This window comes from Blennius ocellaris (genome assembly GCF_963422515.1).
Source record: "Blennius ocellaris genome assembly, chromosome: 3".
Taxonomy (NCBI): Eukaryota; Metazoa; Chordata; class Actinopteri; order Blenniiformes; family Blenniidae; genus Blennius; species Blennius ocellaris.
In genome coordinates this window covers 14,940,035-14,960,843 of record NC_137652.1, presented here as the reverse complement: position 1 = coordinate 14,960,843, position 20,809 = coordinate 14,940,035, and the positions used below count along the sequence as shown (strand labels likewise).

Sequence of the window (20,809 nt, the reverse complement as noted above, 5' to 3'; positions counted from 1 at the left end):
ACCAGGAGGCAGCCAAGCCCACTTATTGACTCGTTATTATTGCTGTTTCAATGATGTGCTTCAGGGAGTGTGGTGGCTTTGGTTTGTTCCTTACATTTCCCTGTGATTCATCTGGAGGACGACGTGAGAGAGCAGTGCAGTGTGTGTGACTCAGTGCTGGAGAAAAGCAGTTTGTGTCACTTCATCTGTATGCATGTGTGCAACTTCCAAATCAGACTTTCGTTTTGATCCCTCAGCTCATATTCGGAGAGATGAGAATCTCAGTTGGTGTGAAATATTCAGTCGCTCTGATCACGTGACAGTAATTACGTGAGCTCATCAAGAAACCAAATCAGGCAAAAACAAAAAGGGGTTGGGGTGCAGCCTCATTTTGTGCCTACTTAGGTCTGATTTTGTGTAGAATATTGTGAGGGTGGTTACTCTGTGAAGCTCTCTGAAACCTGGCTGACAGTAATGTTAATGGTACCAGCTACCTACTTGAAAGTAATGAATTCTCATATACGTGTCATAAAATAACTTGTATGCCAGAGACAGCGTTACACACTTAATCGGAAAACACCTGTACAGTCTAACACTTACAACAACGTCAGATTCTGACAGCAAATGTATGCATTATTTCAATCCGCTGTTGTAAAAATTAAATCTAATTTCAGCTTGATTTCTTATTTTGGTTTTAAAGAAAGGAATAATGCTGCAGAAAAGGAGCACCTCTGATTGCGATGCAGCGTGAACACACCGAATTAACACTTCCATGAACGTGTGAATGAAACTGAGCATAAGCTTGAGTTAAATTGATAAATTGTACAGGTGTACCGAATGTGCATGGAGCATATAGATATACACTCATGATACCATAGAATTTTGTCAAATGTTTCCAGTGTGTTCCTGTTACTGAACAAGTATGTGTTGTGCCAGTGTGTTTTATACTTCAGGTGATGCTCATTCAAGCACACTCAGCACATGTAGAGAGCAAAATGAAGCAGCATGTCTGCGTCTCATCTCGAGCAGTGTGACATTCATCGTCTCCCGGCAGGGCGCTGTCATCTCAACACCAGCCTCCGTCCTCACATTCTCACTCTCTGTAAACATGTTTGACTTTACCAGTTGACTTTTTTGCCATCTGGTCTGTCCACACAAGCCAAGGGGAGACATGGATCTCCTGTACATGAGCTCAGAGTTTCGCCCCAGGAGACAGGAGTGATGCCCACTCTAATTTCACCTCCCCTGTCCCTCCTCTTAATACCATATTATTGTCAGATTTTATTATTCTTGGCTCTAAAGAGCTTCTAAAAACCAGGATATTTTGCTCAGTTACAGTCACATGAGCCTTGAATTAGTCCCTTTGATTTCTTGGTGTTACTCCCTTTGAAGTGCTGAGGTATCTGCATTAAGCCTTAATTACACGGTTTGATAAGTCCTTTTAGCTTACTGGGTCAGCTAAAAAAGGGGCCATGTTCTTCAATGTGCCTTACTCTATAAACTTCACGGCTGAATTTGAGCTGACAAAATTCAGTGCAATCAAATCGGCTTTTATTGCATAACGGTGTAATCCATCATTTGTCTTCCCTAAACACTGGAGCTGGTAGTTGGGATCGAAAGGCTAACTGAATAATGTATATATACTTTGTTTAAAACCCAAGCCAGATTGCTCAACTGCCCGCTATAGATGTAAAGCAAATGAATTGTTATACTCCATCATGCATTGCATGACAACAGCTACATTGTTCTTTGGCATATTTTGTATTCAGGATACATAAAAACCCCCACAAATAAACCATGAATTTTGTTTGAGATAATATGAATTTGACAAAAGTTTAGTGCAGTCTAAAGTCAGAGGAACAATGAAGATAAAGGTGGTGCTTTCCTCATGAATGCTCCTCTGAACGGGGGCAGCAGGTGGTAGACTGAGGCTTATCTGACATAACGGAGGCAATCTCGTTAGAAAACATCACCTGCAAAATCGCACATGACTTTGTCTATCAGCCACAATAGGACTTGTATTCATTTGTGAGAGCTTTGGCAAAAGAATTTTGAAAGAATAGCTTTTTGGATGATAGCGTACATTGTGACAAACCTGAGAGGATCCAGAGAACAGACTATCTGGAGATTACCCGTGACAGAATGACGTGAACCTGTTTTGCACCTCCATCGCCTTTTGTGTAACTTTATGAGCGGTTTCATCTGTGCACAAGATGCTTTGGATATTAATCTATGCAAATTAATTGTCCAAGGTGACTTGTGCAGGATGTTCCGTGGTACTAATTACAAACCATCAGCTCATCGTTGCTTTGACCTTTATAGCAAATTGAACCGACTTCTGCTAAAAAATGTACAGGGAAGGGTTATTTATTCATGTGGGATGGAAAATAAATAACATCTAAGTAAGCTTTTTGTTTCCTATTCACATTATAGTTAAGGGTTAGGGTTAGGGTTAGAAAACTGTTTTTTATTACTACATCTTTTATGTAAGTAATGTATCAATTTAAGCACAACTGTGGTATTTTGCTCTTTCTCGACGAGCAATTTAATAGAAGTTTGCATCACCTGACAGTAGTAGTTTACAACCTTTAGGCTAAGATACGCTGTGACATCAGCGCTCGCTCAGATTTAGAAAACAAAAAAAACCAAGAACTATTGTGATACCTTAGACCTCGGTATCCTCATGTCAGAAAGTGGGACAGGATTGCAGATTGGCTGTTGTCACATTGTGCACCATCAATTCATTGACTTGGCAGTGCACTGAAACAATTCATTATATGTATTAACAACCAATAGAAAAGCATTTAAAAAATGGTGTCACAATCAAATTTGCTGTTGTACCCAACTTCATAAAATCCCATTCACACAGTATAGCAGCTCTTTGATTTTTTTGGGTGATAAGAAATCATGTATAAGGACACCAACATCATACAGCCTGTATGAGATTGTCTTCATGGGGTAATCATCTCCCAGCTAAGACAAGATAATGAGGCAGGTGTGACATTTCAAATATTTGAAAGCAAGCCTTAAAAAGACGGAAGCCAAAATAAAATCTTTAAGTTCAATAATAAATGATTATAAGCTAAATTTAGAATAATTCAGTGTTATTGGGTTTAATATAAGTCAACAAGATTATATAAATAAGCTTCCATTTCAATATATTTTTTTTAAATTCCTACAGAGGATATGAAATTAGATTTGGATTAGATAGAAGCATTTTTAAGAATGGAATGGAGTTACAATTTTGTCAAAATGATTGTATGTATACAGCCTGACATGTTTTATACACCGAGAAGCACGATTTGACATCGTAGTTTCACAAAAAAAAAAAAAAACTTTTCAGTGTGAATTATTTTGCATACTTGATCTTTTGGAATCTTGTGCTGGAAAAGCAATAAAAATAAACAGAGATTTTACTTCTCATGCCAAGAAAAAGTAAATGTCAATTTGGCATTTAGAATCCCTCTTCTTTTTTTTTTTTTGCTGTCTCTAAATTAATGTTTCAGTGTTGTTGCTTGTTTGTTGGCCTCTCTCCCCCTCTCTTCCTCCCACCTTTATACACCTCCTTCCGTCGCTGCACTCCCTCAAGCCTTCTGCAGCTCTGGGGAAGAGAAGAATGGATGATGGAAAGGCATGTTCAACACAGCGTGCCTGGGTCAGAGTTTCTCCTCAAACATGGGAGCTCACCCACATGCCTGCAGACAATCGTTTCCTGCACATGGAAACACACCCACACATTAAACACACAGAAAAAAGAAAAAAGTCACACAAAACACGTGCAGATGGAGACAACCAGAAAAAAGCGAGATGAGCTGCTTGATATTCCTGACCTACATATAAACCTCAGGATGCAGATGTTTGCACAGGTTTCTGGCATGTCTCGATATGTTCTTGTGTTCCTCTTGATTATTGATTCATGAGCTTTGGGAAATGCATGTTATCAGTGACTACTTAATCCCACCAGTTGTGTGCCATTCTTACTGAGGTTCCATAGTGAATAGTATACTAGATAGTTCAGGTTGCAATGCCAATGTTACAAAAGGAAGAGTGACAAACAGTGTCGCAGATCAGATAATAGAGCATCGGATAAAACAAGTTCAAATTAGGTCACCATTTGTTCCTCTGCCTTTCCTGTCTTTCTCTTGTCTTCATTGTGACTGTTCACCGTGTAAGAAAGCTGAAAAGTGTTCCACATAACATCCCGTCCCTATAGTGTTGGCCCATGTGGGTCTGCTGTCACTTTGCTAAGGAGGATAAACATGCTGCAGGACATTTTCTCAGGGGTTTGTCACTTTTACAGCCATCTGCCACTGTGAAACCTCTCCCGTTTTGTGGTCTCTATCGCCAACACAATTCTCCACCATATCCAATAAAAGCCCATTTAAAATACATGTATAAAAGCCGACACAAGTAGGTCATTTTAAATGACTTTTTTTCGCATTACTCTGTTGGTGTAATACAAAATTATTTTACCATTTCACCCAGTATTTTTCAAAAAATTAGTTACAGATACTTTTCTGAAATATGTATTTCAGTAATAGATGCTTTATTAAGTATCATGATAGTACGGAAATAAAGAACATATGTGTTGAGAATTCAACAATCAAAACCATTTTAAAAAATCGTATTATTATTATTATTAAAAAATAATATTTTTTGATTGTTAATTTAGTGAAGAAAATTTCCAGACCTGGGAATGATGCCCCTGAAGTGAAGAAAGTCCATCATCTCTCTCTGGCTTGTTTACATTTTTAAAAAGTGTGTTGCTCCTACAAGCAAATCTGAACTCAAACCCTATATAGTGTCATCGAGGGTTTAGCCAATCCCAATCAAGGTAGACCTTCACATTCACAGTTCGGCAGCTCTGCCCTGTCACCAGGAGAGGAAGTACTTCTTTATTTTTGCAGGGCAAGATCATACCGGCTATTTGTAAAAAAATCAATTACTTTTTTTTATTGTTCTCTTTTTTTGCAGATAATTAGGTAAACGTGTTAGAGCAGGTTACTGGAGTAGAAATGAATAATTAGAGCTCTTGCATCTGTCTCATCTGTCCACAGCACCACGCTTTCTATATTTATCACCCCCTCTTACTCTCTTCACCCTCACGTGGTATGTTATGAATTGCTGATACAAATATATTATTTATAAGTTTAACAGTTATGAAGGTCATATTTTACGCTTCATGGCTGGAGCCTTCTGTAAAACTTAAGTTTTATATAATGTCAGGATAGCACAAACTTATGACGCACGCACGCACGCACGCACGCACGCACACACACACACACACACACACGCGCACACACGCACACACCTGCTCTTGTCTTACGCTCTCTGCCTCGACCAGGGTTGTTTCTCTTCTCTTTTCTTCTTCACTATTCATCTCATTTTCACCCAGCTGTGCCCCCCCCTAACATTTCCATTCTTCTTCAGTTCTTCTTCTGCTCCTCCACATAGGTCCTTTTTTTTTCTTTGATGGCTCGCCATTTGTTTCTTTACCCTCCCACTCTGCATACTGACACCACTAAAAGGATCTCTCTTTCTCTCTCACTCCATTTCTGTCATTGCTCCCATTCCTCCTCTCTATCCGTCCTTCTCCTTATTTGTCTCCCTCTGACTCTATCTTTACCTCCCTCCCTCTTCCACTCATCCTCTACCCAGACTATCTCTCCACGCACACTTGATTCATTTTACACATTACGGGAGCATCCATCATCTTGCTGTGTGAAGGGAACAGAATCTCTCCCTCTCTCTTTTTGAAAAAAAAAATCTGTGACAATTCTCTCCACTTCTCTTTTTTCCATCTTTTCTTTTCTAACTCCTACACCCTCCCGTGGATCTAATCCTAAAGCTGGAACCAATATGTTTTATTTCCAGCTGGTCATCATGGCAGGGACCGTTCTGTTGGCGTACTACTTTGAATACACGGACACGTTCCCCGTGCACATCCAGGGTTTCTTCTGTTTCGACAAAGCCTACTCCAAGCCCTTCCCGGGACCAGAGGACAACAGCAAAGCACCGCCTGTCCTTGTCTACTCCCTCGTCACCGCCATCCCGACCGTGACAGTGAGTCTTTTCTCAGCTTCTTTACAAGAAAAATCAACTTCCACAGGTGTTCGCCATGCTCACACGTACATATTTCAGGCATGACAAATACTGGCAATAATACCAACATTATTGATCTGCACTAAAGACCCACACATACAGAAACACAGATGGTTCCTCCTTATCTGCACGTGGTGTTTATGGATCGAAAGAGGGGAGATGTGTGTAGGTGTGTTTCCTCGTGGTCTCTGTGCTGTTTGTGTGGATGCGTTCTCTGTCATAACCATGGCAACGTGCACTATATTTGTCCTCCGCAGAGCAGTCAACGAGAGCTCCAATATACAGAGAGTCTGTTCTGATTTCAAGTCTGCAGGCGATTAGAACCCATTAAAACACCAGCTCTGAATGTTTTTGCTTATTCGCACAAGAGGGACATTTTCATTATTGTCACCAACGGTGCGTGCAGATGCATTATCTTTAATGTTCACACACCAGTACAAAATTGCAGTCTGTGCATGATAGTGCAGTGATTCTGACATAAAATTGCTCAACTACTCTACTTGAACAGTCCTCTTAAATAATGTGTGCATTTTAAACGCTGTTTCCAACGGCAGAAAGTGTTGTTGTTTGGTAGAAATATATGCTGAATTTAATAAAAGCAGCCATAGTTTCTCATCATCAGCACAGTGGGATGTCATTAATTATGAAACATAGCATCCTCATCAAAGCTACATCTCCATGACTTCTGTCTTGTCCCTCAGGGTTTGTCTCTTTGATGTCCTACAATTAGGTGGCGTCATGACACATCTGCCTCTGAGTCACATATTGGGGCGTAACGCTCTTTATCACGGTCACATGTAGAGTATCACACAGACATGTTCAACCAGTCCTGGGTCATTTTCTACTGTGCTGGTGAGACAATCCCAATCGTCTTATCCAATGGGCTGGGCTTTTTATTCAGTCTAGAATCTCTATAGAAACAATTGTTTGTGTTAAAGCATGTTGTCTGGAGTATGGGACTGATTTATCCTCAAGGAGACACTTCATAATATTTTAATTCTGAAAGCAGATGTACATGTGTATGTGTTTATTTCTGTATGGTTGTTTGCTTAGAGGGTTGCCTGCACTTGAAAAGTTGGAGGTTGGGAGAAGCAGGGTATGTGAGCTGTGCTGAGTGGGAGCCGAGTGGCGTGATTTTGCCTGGAGAGTAAAGCGGCTTTTTTGAACGTCAGAGCATCTGTGTTCTCTTTCGCTCCAAGATACCACTCCATCCCACGAGTCCCTGTTCAGATACAATAAAGAGGCTGATATTCATATAACTTTTCCATCAAATTTGACTCAGACTCCAAGCTGTGAACAGAAAATGGACGAGTTCTCCTGCTGACAGTGCAGACGTTTGCTACAACAGAATATAAAAACTTTATGTGCATGTGTGGAGTGTGTCTGTAAAGGCGTGAGATTATATTTGAACCCACCAGAAACTCAACAGTTTTTTTCCCCCTCTTTTCCATCACACCATTTGACATTTTTGCTTCCGTCTCAGTGTCTAATTTTGATGGGGACATACAAGTACGCAACCATAATGGGGTATATAACCTCTCACCACACGATCTAACGCAACATGAGTGATTTTAAGTTGTATTCCAGTGGTTGTGCTCAACATTTATGCTCACAGTCCAGACTACATTGAAATAGGATGAGTAGGTAAAGCTAAAAGACATATTTAGATCACATATGTTTGTTCTGTGGCAGTGGTATTTTTTACGATCTGGTAAAGATTTAAAGTTTGTAAAAGGTAGCCAAACGTTTGTAGGGTTGCCTCTCACAGGTACAGGCTGCAAGGAAACTACAGTTCCTCATATATCCTGTGGCAGCTGCCCTGCCAATTACAATTAGGCCTATTGCATGCAGGACATTTTAACCTACAGGAGTGCAAACCTCCAGGACAAGTATTTGAAGCTTTTAAATTGTTTCTTTGTTGCAGACCTAAAGTTGGCCTTGGCTGAGCCTTTTTTTTGTTCACCAGAGTTGGATTGCAGGATTAACACACAAAAAAGAACTACCCTTACAGTGGATCACACTCCACTTTATTTAAATCAAACCGGAAATGTAGAATCCTCCACTCCTCCACACTCCAGTCTACTTCCCTTTTTGGAGGGTTGCTTGACTTTAGAAGGACCTGATGAGGCCAATTTGAAGCTGGAGATTCATCACATGAAAACTCAAGACCACGACTTTGAATTTTTACTACACTTTTGGTACACATCCACGATTATTGAGAACCATTTTCTATTTAGAAGTATGTTGTTGTATATCTGAGAAAACCTCCACAGGTAATCTTCTGGGCTTTCCAACACACGCTTCAGAGTCACAAAGGACCGTGCTAAAGGTTTTAGAAGATTAGTCGATCTATCTGGATCAGTAAAATAGATGGAGCACACGTATTTTCTTCATATTATCAGCGGCATTACCTAAATCTGTTGAACTTTCCAGTGAAAACCCTGTGGATCAGGATTGTAGTGAATTGCACTCAAGGTAGATTCTTGTGTTTACTACAATTACAAATATACATTGTATTGTTCTAAAGTTGTAGTTTGTGAATCATGTCCATACCGTGTTTACAGTGTCTGGACAGGTTCAGTCTGATTGAAACAAACCCTGGTGGAATTATGACGTTGATACAATCTTGTGCAAGATGCACTCGAGGTTAAAAGGTGACTATCGATTTCCCATAAGTGTGAATGTGACTGTGTGTGGTTGTCTGTCTCTTCGTTTTTGCCCTGTAATGGGCTATTGGTCTGTTCATGTTCTACTCTGTCTTCATCCATCGTTTTCTGCGATCACCTCCAGCATTAAACAAGCATTGTGATTTTCTTTTGAAAAGTCTTGAATCTCCAGTGCAGTGAATGAACCCTGGACAAAAAAGAACTGAAAGGGGCAGAAACACGATGTGACAGGCATCCAGAGCTAGAAGGACCTCACCCTGGGGTTTTCTGTGTGCAAACTGTGTGAATTTTCTATTGGTGTTTCAACTTTTTTCCTTTTAATCTTTCAGTGTATTGGTATTCAGTCAACTAGTGAATATATCATCACAATTCTGTGATGTGCATCACATTTAGTCCAGCAAACACCAGTTAACTGTGTGTTTTCATCAGGGTTTCTTTGCTTGTTTGACTGATTTTGTGGTCTTGTTTTAGTTCTGTTTTGAAAAGTACTTTATTTACATCCTCTTTTCAAGTTAGACTTTTGTTTTTACAGTTCAGTGTCTGAGTATCCGAGCACACCCTTCCAGGTTTCAAAGTTATGACACATGATATACATCATGTCAACATCATTTTATTTCCGAAGGGCAAAAGGAACATACTAACAAAAATAATTTCTTTCTGTCTGACTTTCTTCCCAAAATGTAGAGCACACAAACACTTCTGCAGCATCACATAAGTGGCTGTGGATCAGTTGGTAATGCAAGTCGTGATGGAGGTCTTCACTGGTGTGTCAGTGTGTGAACGAGTGAAACTATGTAAAGTGCTTAAATATGTGACATAAGTGGTTACCACTGTTGTCTTGTAACAAGAACGTTTAAGTAGTGCAATAGACTTTTCTGTCTGGAGTTGGCATGTCTTTCTTGTTCGTGCGTGGGATTTCTCCTGGTGCTCAGGCATGTGAGGTTAATTACTGATTTGAAATTGCCCTGTGCCTGTGATTGATTATTTAGAACCTCACATGTATGTAACTTTGCTGGTGGTCTACCAGTAGAATTTCCATCTATGAAACTGTAGGCTTCAGTTTGATTCCTAATGTTTCCTTTTTCATTTTATTTTATTTTAATTAAAACATTTTTGATGGGCTATCTCCAGTGCTCAGCGTTTTCATGAGATCAGCGCCTATATGTTTGTCAAAATGTTGTGGCTAAAAGTTGTGGACCCACTTTACTTTGGCATTCAGGTGCCACTAGACCTGAATTAAAATCTTGCCTCACCAAGTATTTACATATAGAAACGCCACTGCCTTTAACCAAGACAGAGATGTAAATAATGCAAGATTACAAAATAATTCAGCCTGATTATAAATTTGTGTTCATATGTATTCAAACGCCTGAAGGATAAACTCTGTGTATGAACAATTGACATTGAATCCGAAACAAACGTTTTGTTTTTCAGGCCTAGATTAGGTCTAATTTCCAATCAATTCTGATCCAATGTGTTTGATGTTCATTGCAGTATCCCTCTACCTTTCACTCTATAACAGTTTATTAGTTTTTATATCCATATTTGTTACTTTTTACTTTTTTGTATCCTGTTGGTTCATTTCTAACCACATAAAAAAGGTTATACATTGTTCCAAAAAAAAATAAAGGGAACACAAATAACACATCCTTGAGCTTGGGTTTTTCTTCTAAAGATGATGGTGGGATGCAGTTAGAAGCTCCCGAAGTGACTATGTGTGATAATTCTGAATATTTACAGCAACTGATTTGAACAGTTACTTAAAAACTATTTGAGTTTCTGTAACATTTCTTATCACTTTAAGTCAATGATAATGGTTTAATTGGGATGAAGTGTAATTTGGTTCAGCTATAAAGCCGCAGCACAGATTTAAAGATTCCCATGTATCCTGAAAGTGACCATGTTCAAAGCAGAGGAACTCTTCTATGTTTCACTGGACCTCTCAGGTCTGGACAAGACGGGCAGCAATGTGCGATTGCATGCGCGGGTGTTATACTTGATGACATTGAATGCTACAGCACAGACGAGAAGAGAGGAAGTGAGTTTACAGTGAAACGGAGGCGCTTGTGTGTGTGGTGCTTGGCAAAAACATGCTGCAGGTTTTCAGTTCACCAGTGCAACAGTGAAGGTAAGTGTGTGGGTGGATGACAGCGCACATCTACTCCTCCACTGCTACTGAAAAACCCTTTGTGTGTGTAAGCAGAGGGAGAACTTGTGTGTATGCGCATGTGTGTGCATGTGTCTGTGCGTGCCGATTAAAACACGAGCAGGAGCATTTTCATGACGACTTCTTTGGTATAGTTTGAATAAAATACACCCAGACACACAGGGTATAATCATATGAAGCACAGTCTGCATGTGTTCAGCACCAACACAGTGTGCATTACGGATGACATTTGAGCAATCATCCTTATTTCCATGTCAAGCTAGCTCAAAGAGAGCAGGTCAAAGAGCTATTTTGAATCATTTGGTAATTATTTGTGCATTCAGATGTGTGTCACGGAGACCTTGTGCATGTGTCGATTGCACACCCTGGCCCACCTGTTGATTGTCTCACTGAAGCTGCTTCCAATCTGAGGATCAAACAGTAATTGCAGGCTTAAGATGCATGTGTCACATTGTGAGCGTCAGCAGAATGTTGAGATCTGCACTGTGTCAAACGAGCACCAAACACTTGTAAATACAAATGGGAGCACATAAATGGAGCGCCGTGTAACATGTAGGTTTGTTCCTCGTTTATTTTATGTGGGTCGAAAGCATAATGCAAAATACGTTTGCCCTTGAGATCTCTGCCTTAATATTGCTAAATATAAGCCTCTCCAACAGTGTGAGAAGGCACAGCAAGGGCACTCGCTGTGAGGAGAGACGGAAAGAGTTCACAATGCCGCACATGACAAAATGAAGAGACTGAATTAGAGAAAAAAACCCACACACAGAGAAGCCTTAAAGCCACCATAGATGACTACAAAGAGGACGAAAAAAATAAAAGGTGCGTTACATTATCTTTCAGCAGCTATTTATTGTCCTTCGCTCATTTCTTTCAGCCTGTTAAAACCTTGGGAAGAGGCTATGTGCATAAGAAAGCTGCATTTGACAGAAAGACGAGGATTGGGGTAAACCATGAAGGCAGACCATAATATCCAGTCATGTCATAGTTTATCGAGTGGGCTCTTGATGCAGAGAAATCTCATTGTTCTCATCATAACTTCAAAAAACTGTGAAGATTTGAAAGGGCACAAAAGGGGAAAAGTATAAAAAAAAGTAAAGAATATTCATATTGATATTTCTGGTTGTCAAAGGACTCAGTTGAGAGGGAGAGAATCTGGAGGTTTTTTTTTTAAAGATTGTTCACCTTGTTATTTAGTGGTAAAATCAGCCAAATAAAAGGTGATATTTTGTGATTTGTAAATATTACAAGAGCTGCTGCAAATTTGGCCCATTCACCACACCACCACCAAAAACATATTCCTGAGGAAGATCCTTTAAAAGCACATTCTTTTTGTTTTAGTCAAAATATTGACCTTATTTTTTTAAATTTCTGAACAAAAATATGCAGAGAAATCTCCGTTTAGAAATGCAGTTTCTAGTGCACATTAGACATCATATTTTGTCATAAAACATAGCAACAATGGAAGTTTGGAGACAGTTTCTTCTCTCCTAAAGTGGACATAAAGGGTGTTACGACACAGCTCTGCTGGGAGAAAATGTAGGTGTGGGAAATAACAACCACCAGGTGAGTTTGGGTGAAGTGAGGGTTTAATTGGTAGTTCTTAGGCTTACAATATTCAAACAGAAACTCAAGACACAACAACAATACAACAAAAGGAGGGCCAAACGGGCACTGCCCATTATAAAGGGAAAACAGGGGGGGTTGGGGTATCACCTGTTGGCTAACTATATAACAACAGAGTTAATATAACAAAAAGCCAGGAGGAGGAGGAAATCGGTGAGGGTACTTCCTGTCAAGCAGCACACACACAGGGTGCGTCCGAAAAGTCCCTCCTATTTCCTTATCTGTCGACTTTTGGAAAACTGGAAGTGTTTTGTGTGGCGGCCATGATAAGGACTGTCCGAATTCTCAATAAGCAAAAGAAAGGAGGCTTGTTGCTTCCTTTAGAGCCTCCTTTAGCATCGGAACCACTGATGCATCCTTTAGCCAAGGATGCGAGCTCATGCTGCCCCACAATTCCTTGCGGCAACAACATTTAAAGGGACCCGCTCATCCTATGGAAACTGTTGGAAAAAGGACGCAGACCATATAAGTTACCAAAGCAGTAATCTGGAGTTTATATCAGCGGTTAGTGGCACCGGGGAAAGTGGAAGAAATGCGCTTTTTGTAATCCATTTTCAGAAACTTGTGGTTCTTTTCTCCACAGCTGGCAGACGTCAGTAACTTGCGCCGCCGTCAGATTATTATGACATCACTAAGTGAAAGTGCAGTCTGACTGCCACACCAATGTCATCGCTTTTCACCAACTCCTTTAGGAAGCCTCCTAACACCTTTCCTTAACCAGTGATGTCATCCACGGGGTTAAGGTAAAGTCGGTAGATAAGGAGATAGGAGGGACTTTTTGGACATACCCAGACAGGTGGAGGCGGGGTCATAGGGAAAACCCTTCTGCTTGTTATTTGGCAGAACCATCAGCTTTGTAAGGGATCAGTCCCACTGCATCATGATCTTTGTGATGTCGTCACCCTCCAGACAACTCAATTACATGTTGTTAGTGATCTATAAGACAGTTGCTAAAGGGTACACTGGAAGCGCCATGTTGTGGTGGCCTAGAAGTTAGAGACATGAGAGTTCTCTGGTTCGAATCCCACAGCTGGCAGGTCACCACTGCTGATCCTGGACCGCCAACCTTAGCTCCAACTGCTCCCAGATGCTGAACTGTTGCAGCACACTGCTCCTAGAACATATAGTTAAGGTTAAAGATGGGTTCAATGAAGAGGAGTAATTTCCCCAAGAGGATCAATATTCTTTTTTTTGTTTTTAAACGTCAGTCTTGTGCACGTACATGTATGCATATAAACAACTAAGTTAAACTTGGGAAAAGATAAACTGCCTTATTGCTATTGTGACATATCAAATACACTGTAATGATGTTGCATGCCAGTAGTTTGGTTTCATTAATCTATATCCATGACTCATGATGAATGAATGGTTTATTTCAGTTACACTTTACAGCTGTTGTTGGGTTTTATTTCTTTTCCACTGAAAAAGTTCCTATAAAAATTATTTTTTTTAACAATTGCTGGAATCATGGAAAAAAAAAATTCACACTGTATTCAAGCACCAATAGTTTAACCTGCCATGTAAACTTTCTGTTTTTATACTTCATATCATGCTTCTTAACAAAGCTTCCTTCATAATTTTATACAGGTTCGAGTGTTTGCAGTGAGGCTTTAACATCCCATATCCGCCACTACAGAATTAGCAATACAACAGAATTTTGTGGCACCACTTTTGCAATTTTCCCTCATTAACAATTCTCTGATTGTCCCTGTTTCTGAAAGTTCAAAAACAAAGGTGTCAAGAGGCAAAGGTGTCAATCCTCAAACCCGGGCTGCAGCTTGACTGTGCCCCTGATGATGAATGGGTTACTTTGGTCTAACGGTCAGTAAAGGTGCTGTCACCAAGCCCCAGGAAAAATCCAATTATGATTTGGAGACACTTCTGCAACCACAAAACTATCTTCCCTGCTGTGCCGTAATGCAGCAGTATCACAAAATCCAATTTCCCTGATTGCACCTTGGAAATAAGATGGAAATGTCAGATCTAACTGTAGGCAACACCTTTTCCCATCTCTGTCATAAACACTTGTGGAAATTGGTTTCTCAGCTCAGATCAGCTCAGAGGTATAGGTGAGGCAGATGATGGCAAAGTTCACACAGGATAAAATGGCGCCATCATGCCCCCCAATTGTGCTATTGTTATGCTAATGTTAGTGAAATGAAGCCATTTGGAAAATCCGAGCTATTGCATTTCTCATTTATCGTCTTTCTCTCTTCTATATTTAACTTCTATTGTTATTGTAACCACTTGTCATTTTTGACAAGCAGTGAAGGAGGAATCTGGTCTCACACACATCATTTTACAGAATTGTCCATTGACACGATAAAGTTAGACAAGTGTCATCATAGATCTTAACAACATGGTATATCTATTTAGTTAATGTTTGCAATCAACATTTTGCTCCAACATACAGCAGTTGGTTACATTATCATGGTAATTAGATCACACAGGCTGGAATTGTGAGTACACAAGCACGCAGAAAATGTCCTTATGCAAATTGACCAGAAGTTTGCATATTGTAAAGCCATGAAATAATCCTTTATGAATAATGGAGTCACACATGACAGACAGAGGCGGATTGAAAAGAATTATTGAGTGGGAGGAAAGATTTGGGTGTCACAGAGAAACTCATTCCCAAACAACAGATTGTGAGGAAACCAGGGATCTACATGACTCACTCTACAATCTAGGGGCCTTCAGATTTTAAGTGTACAGATTTGCATATATCAAAGAAAACCATTAGGCACTTTATGGAATCTAAAACCAGCTTGGGAGCTCTCTTATTGGTTTCAATTTGAAGACTCCAGCTGTTGTACGTTTGTGAATGTGGCTGTGTTGTAGCCATGGTTTGGCTTTACTATGATGTTTTGGCTAATCAGAAATTGAAAATAGGGTGTGCAGTCTATCTGGTGTTGACGTTCCACATCATGAAGACCCTGGAGTGACTCGTCCCGGAGCAGCTCGGGCCCCTCATCAAGCCTCACCTGGACTTAATCTAGATCGGGAGAGAGGCTGCCATTATCTTCCTGCTCAACTGGATCTATGCCCGCCTGGACAGACGGGCCAACACTGTGAGAGTCATGTTCTTTGACTTCTCAAGTGCCTTCAACACCATCAGGCCAGCTCTGCTGGGGGAGAAGCTGATGACGATGCAGGTTCTGAGTGCCCTCAGAAATGTGTGTCAGGAAGAATGATCAGCAACATGGTCTCTGTCCCTTCCTCTTAACCCTCTATACCATGGACTTCAGCTTGTGCACTGGGACCTGTTATTTCCAGAAGCTCTCTGATGACTGCAGTAGCTGGATGTATTGCCAGGGGACCAGTGTGGGCATTATGGAGGACTGAAAACCTCTGTGGGTGTACATTGACCACAAACTAGACTGGACGATGAACGCTGAAGTCCTTCCCAAGAAGGGCCAAAGTCATCTCTATTTTCTGATGCAGCTGAGATTTTTCAACATTTGCTGCACTCTGCTGAAGGTGTTCTATGAGTCTGTGTTGGCGAGCGCTCGCCTCTATGCATGCTGGGGCAGCAGACGGAGGGTGGCCACCAACAACAGGCTCAACAAACACATCAGAAAGCTCAGTGACACGGTGGGGGTGGAGATGGTCAAAGTGAGGGCCGTGCTGAAACAATGATTGTTAACCCCTTCAGGATTTCTGGACAACAGCAGGTGCTCCTTCAACAACAGACTCATTCCACCAAAGTGCAGTACAGAGTGCCTTCAAGCCTTCAATCCTGAGGCAATATGACTATAATTATTCTTTGTAAGTAGTGTTGTTGTGTGTTTCTATTAGTTTCATTTCTTTTTATGTATATTTCAACTCTATTCTATTTATTCTGTATTCTTTGTGTGGAGCAATGTCACAAAGAAGCCCTCTGTGACATTAATAACATATTCTAATCAATTCTATTCTATTCTATTCTATCTGGGAGAGGAGAAGCTATAAAAATACTTTTGACAGTGATGTTAAATGAATTTGGTGAAGCGAAAAATCTGCTATTGCAGATGTTGTTGTTGGAACTGATTTTTAAACATGAAACTGTCATGTGGCGGTGTTTACACAAGTATTCATGATTGATTTTATGCATTTCTGTGACTTGGCTTGGCAAAGTGCATGCATGACGATGTGCTTCACTACCCACCACAGTGTGAAGTTATATGGGTCCATAGATCACAGATATTTATAGGATCCCGTGGAAGAAAATACTGCTTTGTTTGCATCTTACATGCAGAATCTTTAGTGGTGAAAAATAGTAGTAAGGGATTAAAAACTTGTAAATGAGCCTTTGGACCAGGGTTGTGTGCCTGTGGTACAGGAGAGAGGTTTTCTATAATGAGGTCTCTCAGTAAAGTGGCAAACTTGCAAGCTGATGAGGAGAATGAGGGGCAGTAGTACAGCATTGGCAAGTGGAGAGCTGATGATTGCGAGCATTGCAACGAGCTCAGGACATCTGCTGGAGGAGAGGAAAGGATGGAGATGACAGGAAACAAGTTAAATGAATGAAACCAAACCAAGCGCTGTCACACTTGTGCAAGTTACTGAAAATAAGGCATTGGAACAGATTCAGGTCTTTATAAAGTATTGGTGTCAGTGTAAGTAAAAAAGTACGAGTTTACAGCACTGTGGATCAGTGACATGACTGAGGGTCAAGGTTGAAGCAAAAGTTTGGCTGTTGGTGTTTCCGAGATAAAATAGCAACATGCAGACATCAATTACAGGAATAAAGATTAGCTAACGCTGATCTCGAGCCTGAAGCACAGTAACTGTGGATATAATCTAAGGTTAACATTACTTTTACAGTTGGACATCTTCCATGTTGCTGTCAAATCTACTGAGAATTCAAATGGTAGCAGGGTCACTCTGCAGTGGAGTCACTAGATATGGCCAGTAAGTTAATGGAAGAGAACATTGAGAGACAGCAGCTCTACGGCAGTTTTCACTTCTCCCCTCGTCCATTTGTCAAAGTGCCTCTGAGCAAGACTGAACCCTGGTTGCTTCCAATGACAAGACTGAGTGCATTGCATGGCATCTGTCACCACTGGAGTGTGAGTCTGTGTGTGAATGGATCAATGTGACTTAGCTATGTAAAGCTCTTTCAAGATTGGCGATGCCATGGAAAAGCTGTATATGTGTAATCAATTCACCATTTACAAGTGATGAGTATTACAAAGTAAAGACATGACACAATCACAGTTTGCTTAGGTTGAATTTTTTTTTTAGATTCATTAAAAACTATTTGCCTCTTTGCTCCAATGTATATTACATATAATTTATCTAACTCTAAACTAATGTGATCCATTACAAACAATACCTCTCAAAGAAGGAATTTATGGCACACAAGTATAACTGGGTCATCGCACATTGTTCCCGATGAACTGAGAGGAGAGAAGGTACAATATGTGCTACTTCTTACTGTGGGAAATAAATATGGTCAAACCAGTGCAAATCTATTGTTTGATTCATTCAACTTCCTCCAGTCAGCTTCCCGAAGTTTATTTTTCATCCTAGGTTTCATCATTGGTTGTAATGAACCAACAAATTAACAAATGTGAATCAACACTTTGGAAATGATAACATTCAGCATATCCATGGAGATAATTTCTCCTGTTTTCCGATCAGTATGAAGTTATATAACTTATGATTATGAACTTAATAAAATTATGCCAAAACATTTCATTAAGAGGTTTTACTTCTTCAAAGTTCACACCCAATGCTACAAGCTTCCACATTTATGTCCTTTTCTTTGCGTGTCCCGAAGTGAGGCGAGAGAGGAAAGCAGAGAGATGAATCAGTGCGTCAGCAAACATGCTTATGAGACGAAGCGGCAAAAAAGGGCAGGGATAATAAGGGATAATCACAGATTTATCCCGTCACTGCCAATCACCCTGGGTAGAGGATTGAGAGATGAAGACGGCTGAGCATGTAGCCCCGTGCTGATACGCCTGACCAGCTATCTGCTCCCACTGTGATAGCCTGTAAAGTCATGCTCTAACCCACAGATGAGAACCCTAATCCTGCAATACACTCACACCCTGGCAGATTAGCTGCGGGGCCCCTTCCCACACTCATCCAGGCAGGGTCCCTCCTGTTTCTTCTTAAGACGAAGCAGATGGAAAAAGACGCAAATTATAAGGAGAAAGGAATCAGAGGCAATAGAAATGGAGACAAACTGGGTGAATATAAAGAGGGAGAGCCTCAAGGAAACAAGGAAAATGTGAAGAGACAAGAAGTGAAAATAAGGGGAAAAGAATATCGAGGTCATTCCTCGGACTGCAGTGAAAACCTTACTGAGTTTAACAGGATTTGAACTGTGAGGAGGGATTCGAGATTGTAGGAAGGAGGCAAAAGGGGGCAATTTATATTTGTATTCAAAAAGAAAAAAAAAATAAGGAGATGTCCCTGCTAGCTTATTTTCTCCTCCAGAAAGGCCTGGTAAAGCTGCCCCACTAAACATTGGATAAAAGCAGAGTGACACGGACAGAAGGAAATGGATGGAGAGAGTGTGGGTGCTGATGAAGCTGAAGCAGCTGAATCGTCATGGTTACCACCGCTAGTGTATGAGAGGGCTGGCTGCGTGTGGACGCGTGTTTAAAGTAGAACACTGAGCTTGCAATGTCAACAGATGTCATGTGATATTTGCAGAGGCTTTATGTAGACTCAGTGTAATCCCGACCAAGATTTTTTGTTCTTCTTTTCACAATGACTAAAGCGAAGAGCCGCTCCCAGCATCACATTATTTTTAGAGAGAGGATAGATGTGAATGTCTCCGACAAAAACACGCAGGATAGATTCAGACCTTGAAAACACAGATTATAAAATTAAGTACCCACTAAGCTTGGGTCACTCAGTGAGCATTTCATGGTGTAAATGTGTGGTTAAATTTCCTGTATTGTCACAATTAGCCCCGAGGAGGGGGAAAAAAAGAGATAAACAGGAAGAGTTTATCTTCCTGTTTATAAAAAACTTGCTTTTTATATGTTGTGACGTCAAGCCTCGATTAAGTACTGCATCGCTTCTTCCTGATTGTTAGTCTTGCTCACAGAAAAGGGTGCATGTATATGTAGTTTTTGGACACAGATAAAAACAATCGCTGTCTTTCTCTGTTTTCTGTGTCTTCCACACATATGTAAGTGTCTCTTTTCTGAAGCCACTTCTAAATATTGTTTTGTGAAGAAGCAGCGAATTGAAAGTGATGGTTCACAGAGTTTCTCGGATACATCCATTGTATGAAAAAAAAGAAAAGAAAAAATGCTCCACCAGTTTACAGTCCTTTCTGCAGCTGGAGCTCATCATTAGATGTCTGTTGACTGCTCTATTGTCTCACTTCACACTTTTCAGAAAAGGAGATTTTCACCCAGCTGCCTTTTTCTGACAGACTGATTATGATGATCACCTTTTCCTCCCCGTTCATCAGCACATTTTCCACTGTGTGATTCTGGGTCTTGTGTTTTATAAAGCGAAGCTGCGCCCTGCCTCTTGCGCACACAGCGTGCAGAGTCATGCTCACAAAGACAAAAACAATGAGCTGTCATCGTGCTACAATAGGTGAAAAAAATCAAAGACAGCCAATTAGGAAAAACTAAATCTCTGGAGTGTTTCCCATCACATTGATGCTCTCCTTTCTGCACCTCCTCTGTTTCTTCAGATGTTTAACTCGTCTTTTGAGTTGTCAGAGTTGAGAAGTTGCAGTTTAAAAGACTTGAGAACTGCTATCGTATTGACTGGAAGTCTTACTGCTTCCACACGGACCGACTTATACGTTTGTGCACAAGCTGATCTTCCTACTTTATAATCAAAGTAAGCAATGCAATTTGCTCTCAGATGCAAGAGAGGACGGTATTTGTCTGTCTCTTTTTTATCACTGTCTCCATTTATATTGGGGGGTTTTTTTGGTCATCTTTGAAAGTTTCTGATTCCATTTCTTGCACACCATCACATCACAGACTCTCACACTATTGCTTTCCCTCTCTCCCGGTATTTACATGCAGATGTCTGTTTCTTAATCACACCATTGCCTTTCCCTCTGTGGGATCTCTATTCATCCCTTAGACCATCTCAGGACATAATAAATAAGCACGGCCTAAAAATGACCGGCAAAGGCCTCCAGAAAACAGTCAACATCTGCTAAAACTAATTGGCTGCCAAGTCGGATTCTCACCGTGTTGGAGCAGATTTTCATTCAAGCATAAACTGTACCATCCACTAAAAGTTTTGGCATTAAATTTTGAAGGTTTGCTCCACCGGCAGGACTCATACACATGTT

The 20,809-nt window shown here is 40.5% G+C and overlaps 1 protein-coding gene across 1 annotated transcript in view; it reads left to right on the top strand.

The window, feature by feature from the left end:
* plppr2b (phospholipid phosphatase related 2b) overlaps positions 1-20,809 on the top strand; it is a gene marked incomplete at both ends in the record, with an annotated part of 41,716 nt that overhangs the window by 7,678 nt on the left and 13,229 nt on the right. Inside the window, one exon of the mRNA XM_080519135.1 lies at positions 5,854-6,042. Coding sequence (XP_080375261.1) covers positions 5,854-6,042 — 189 coding nt within the window. The remainder of the gene's footprint in view (positions 1-5,853; positions 6,043-20,809) is intronic.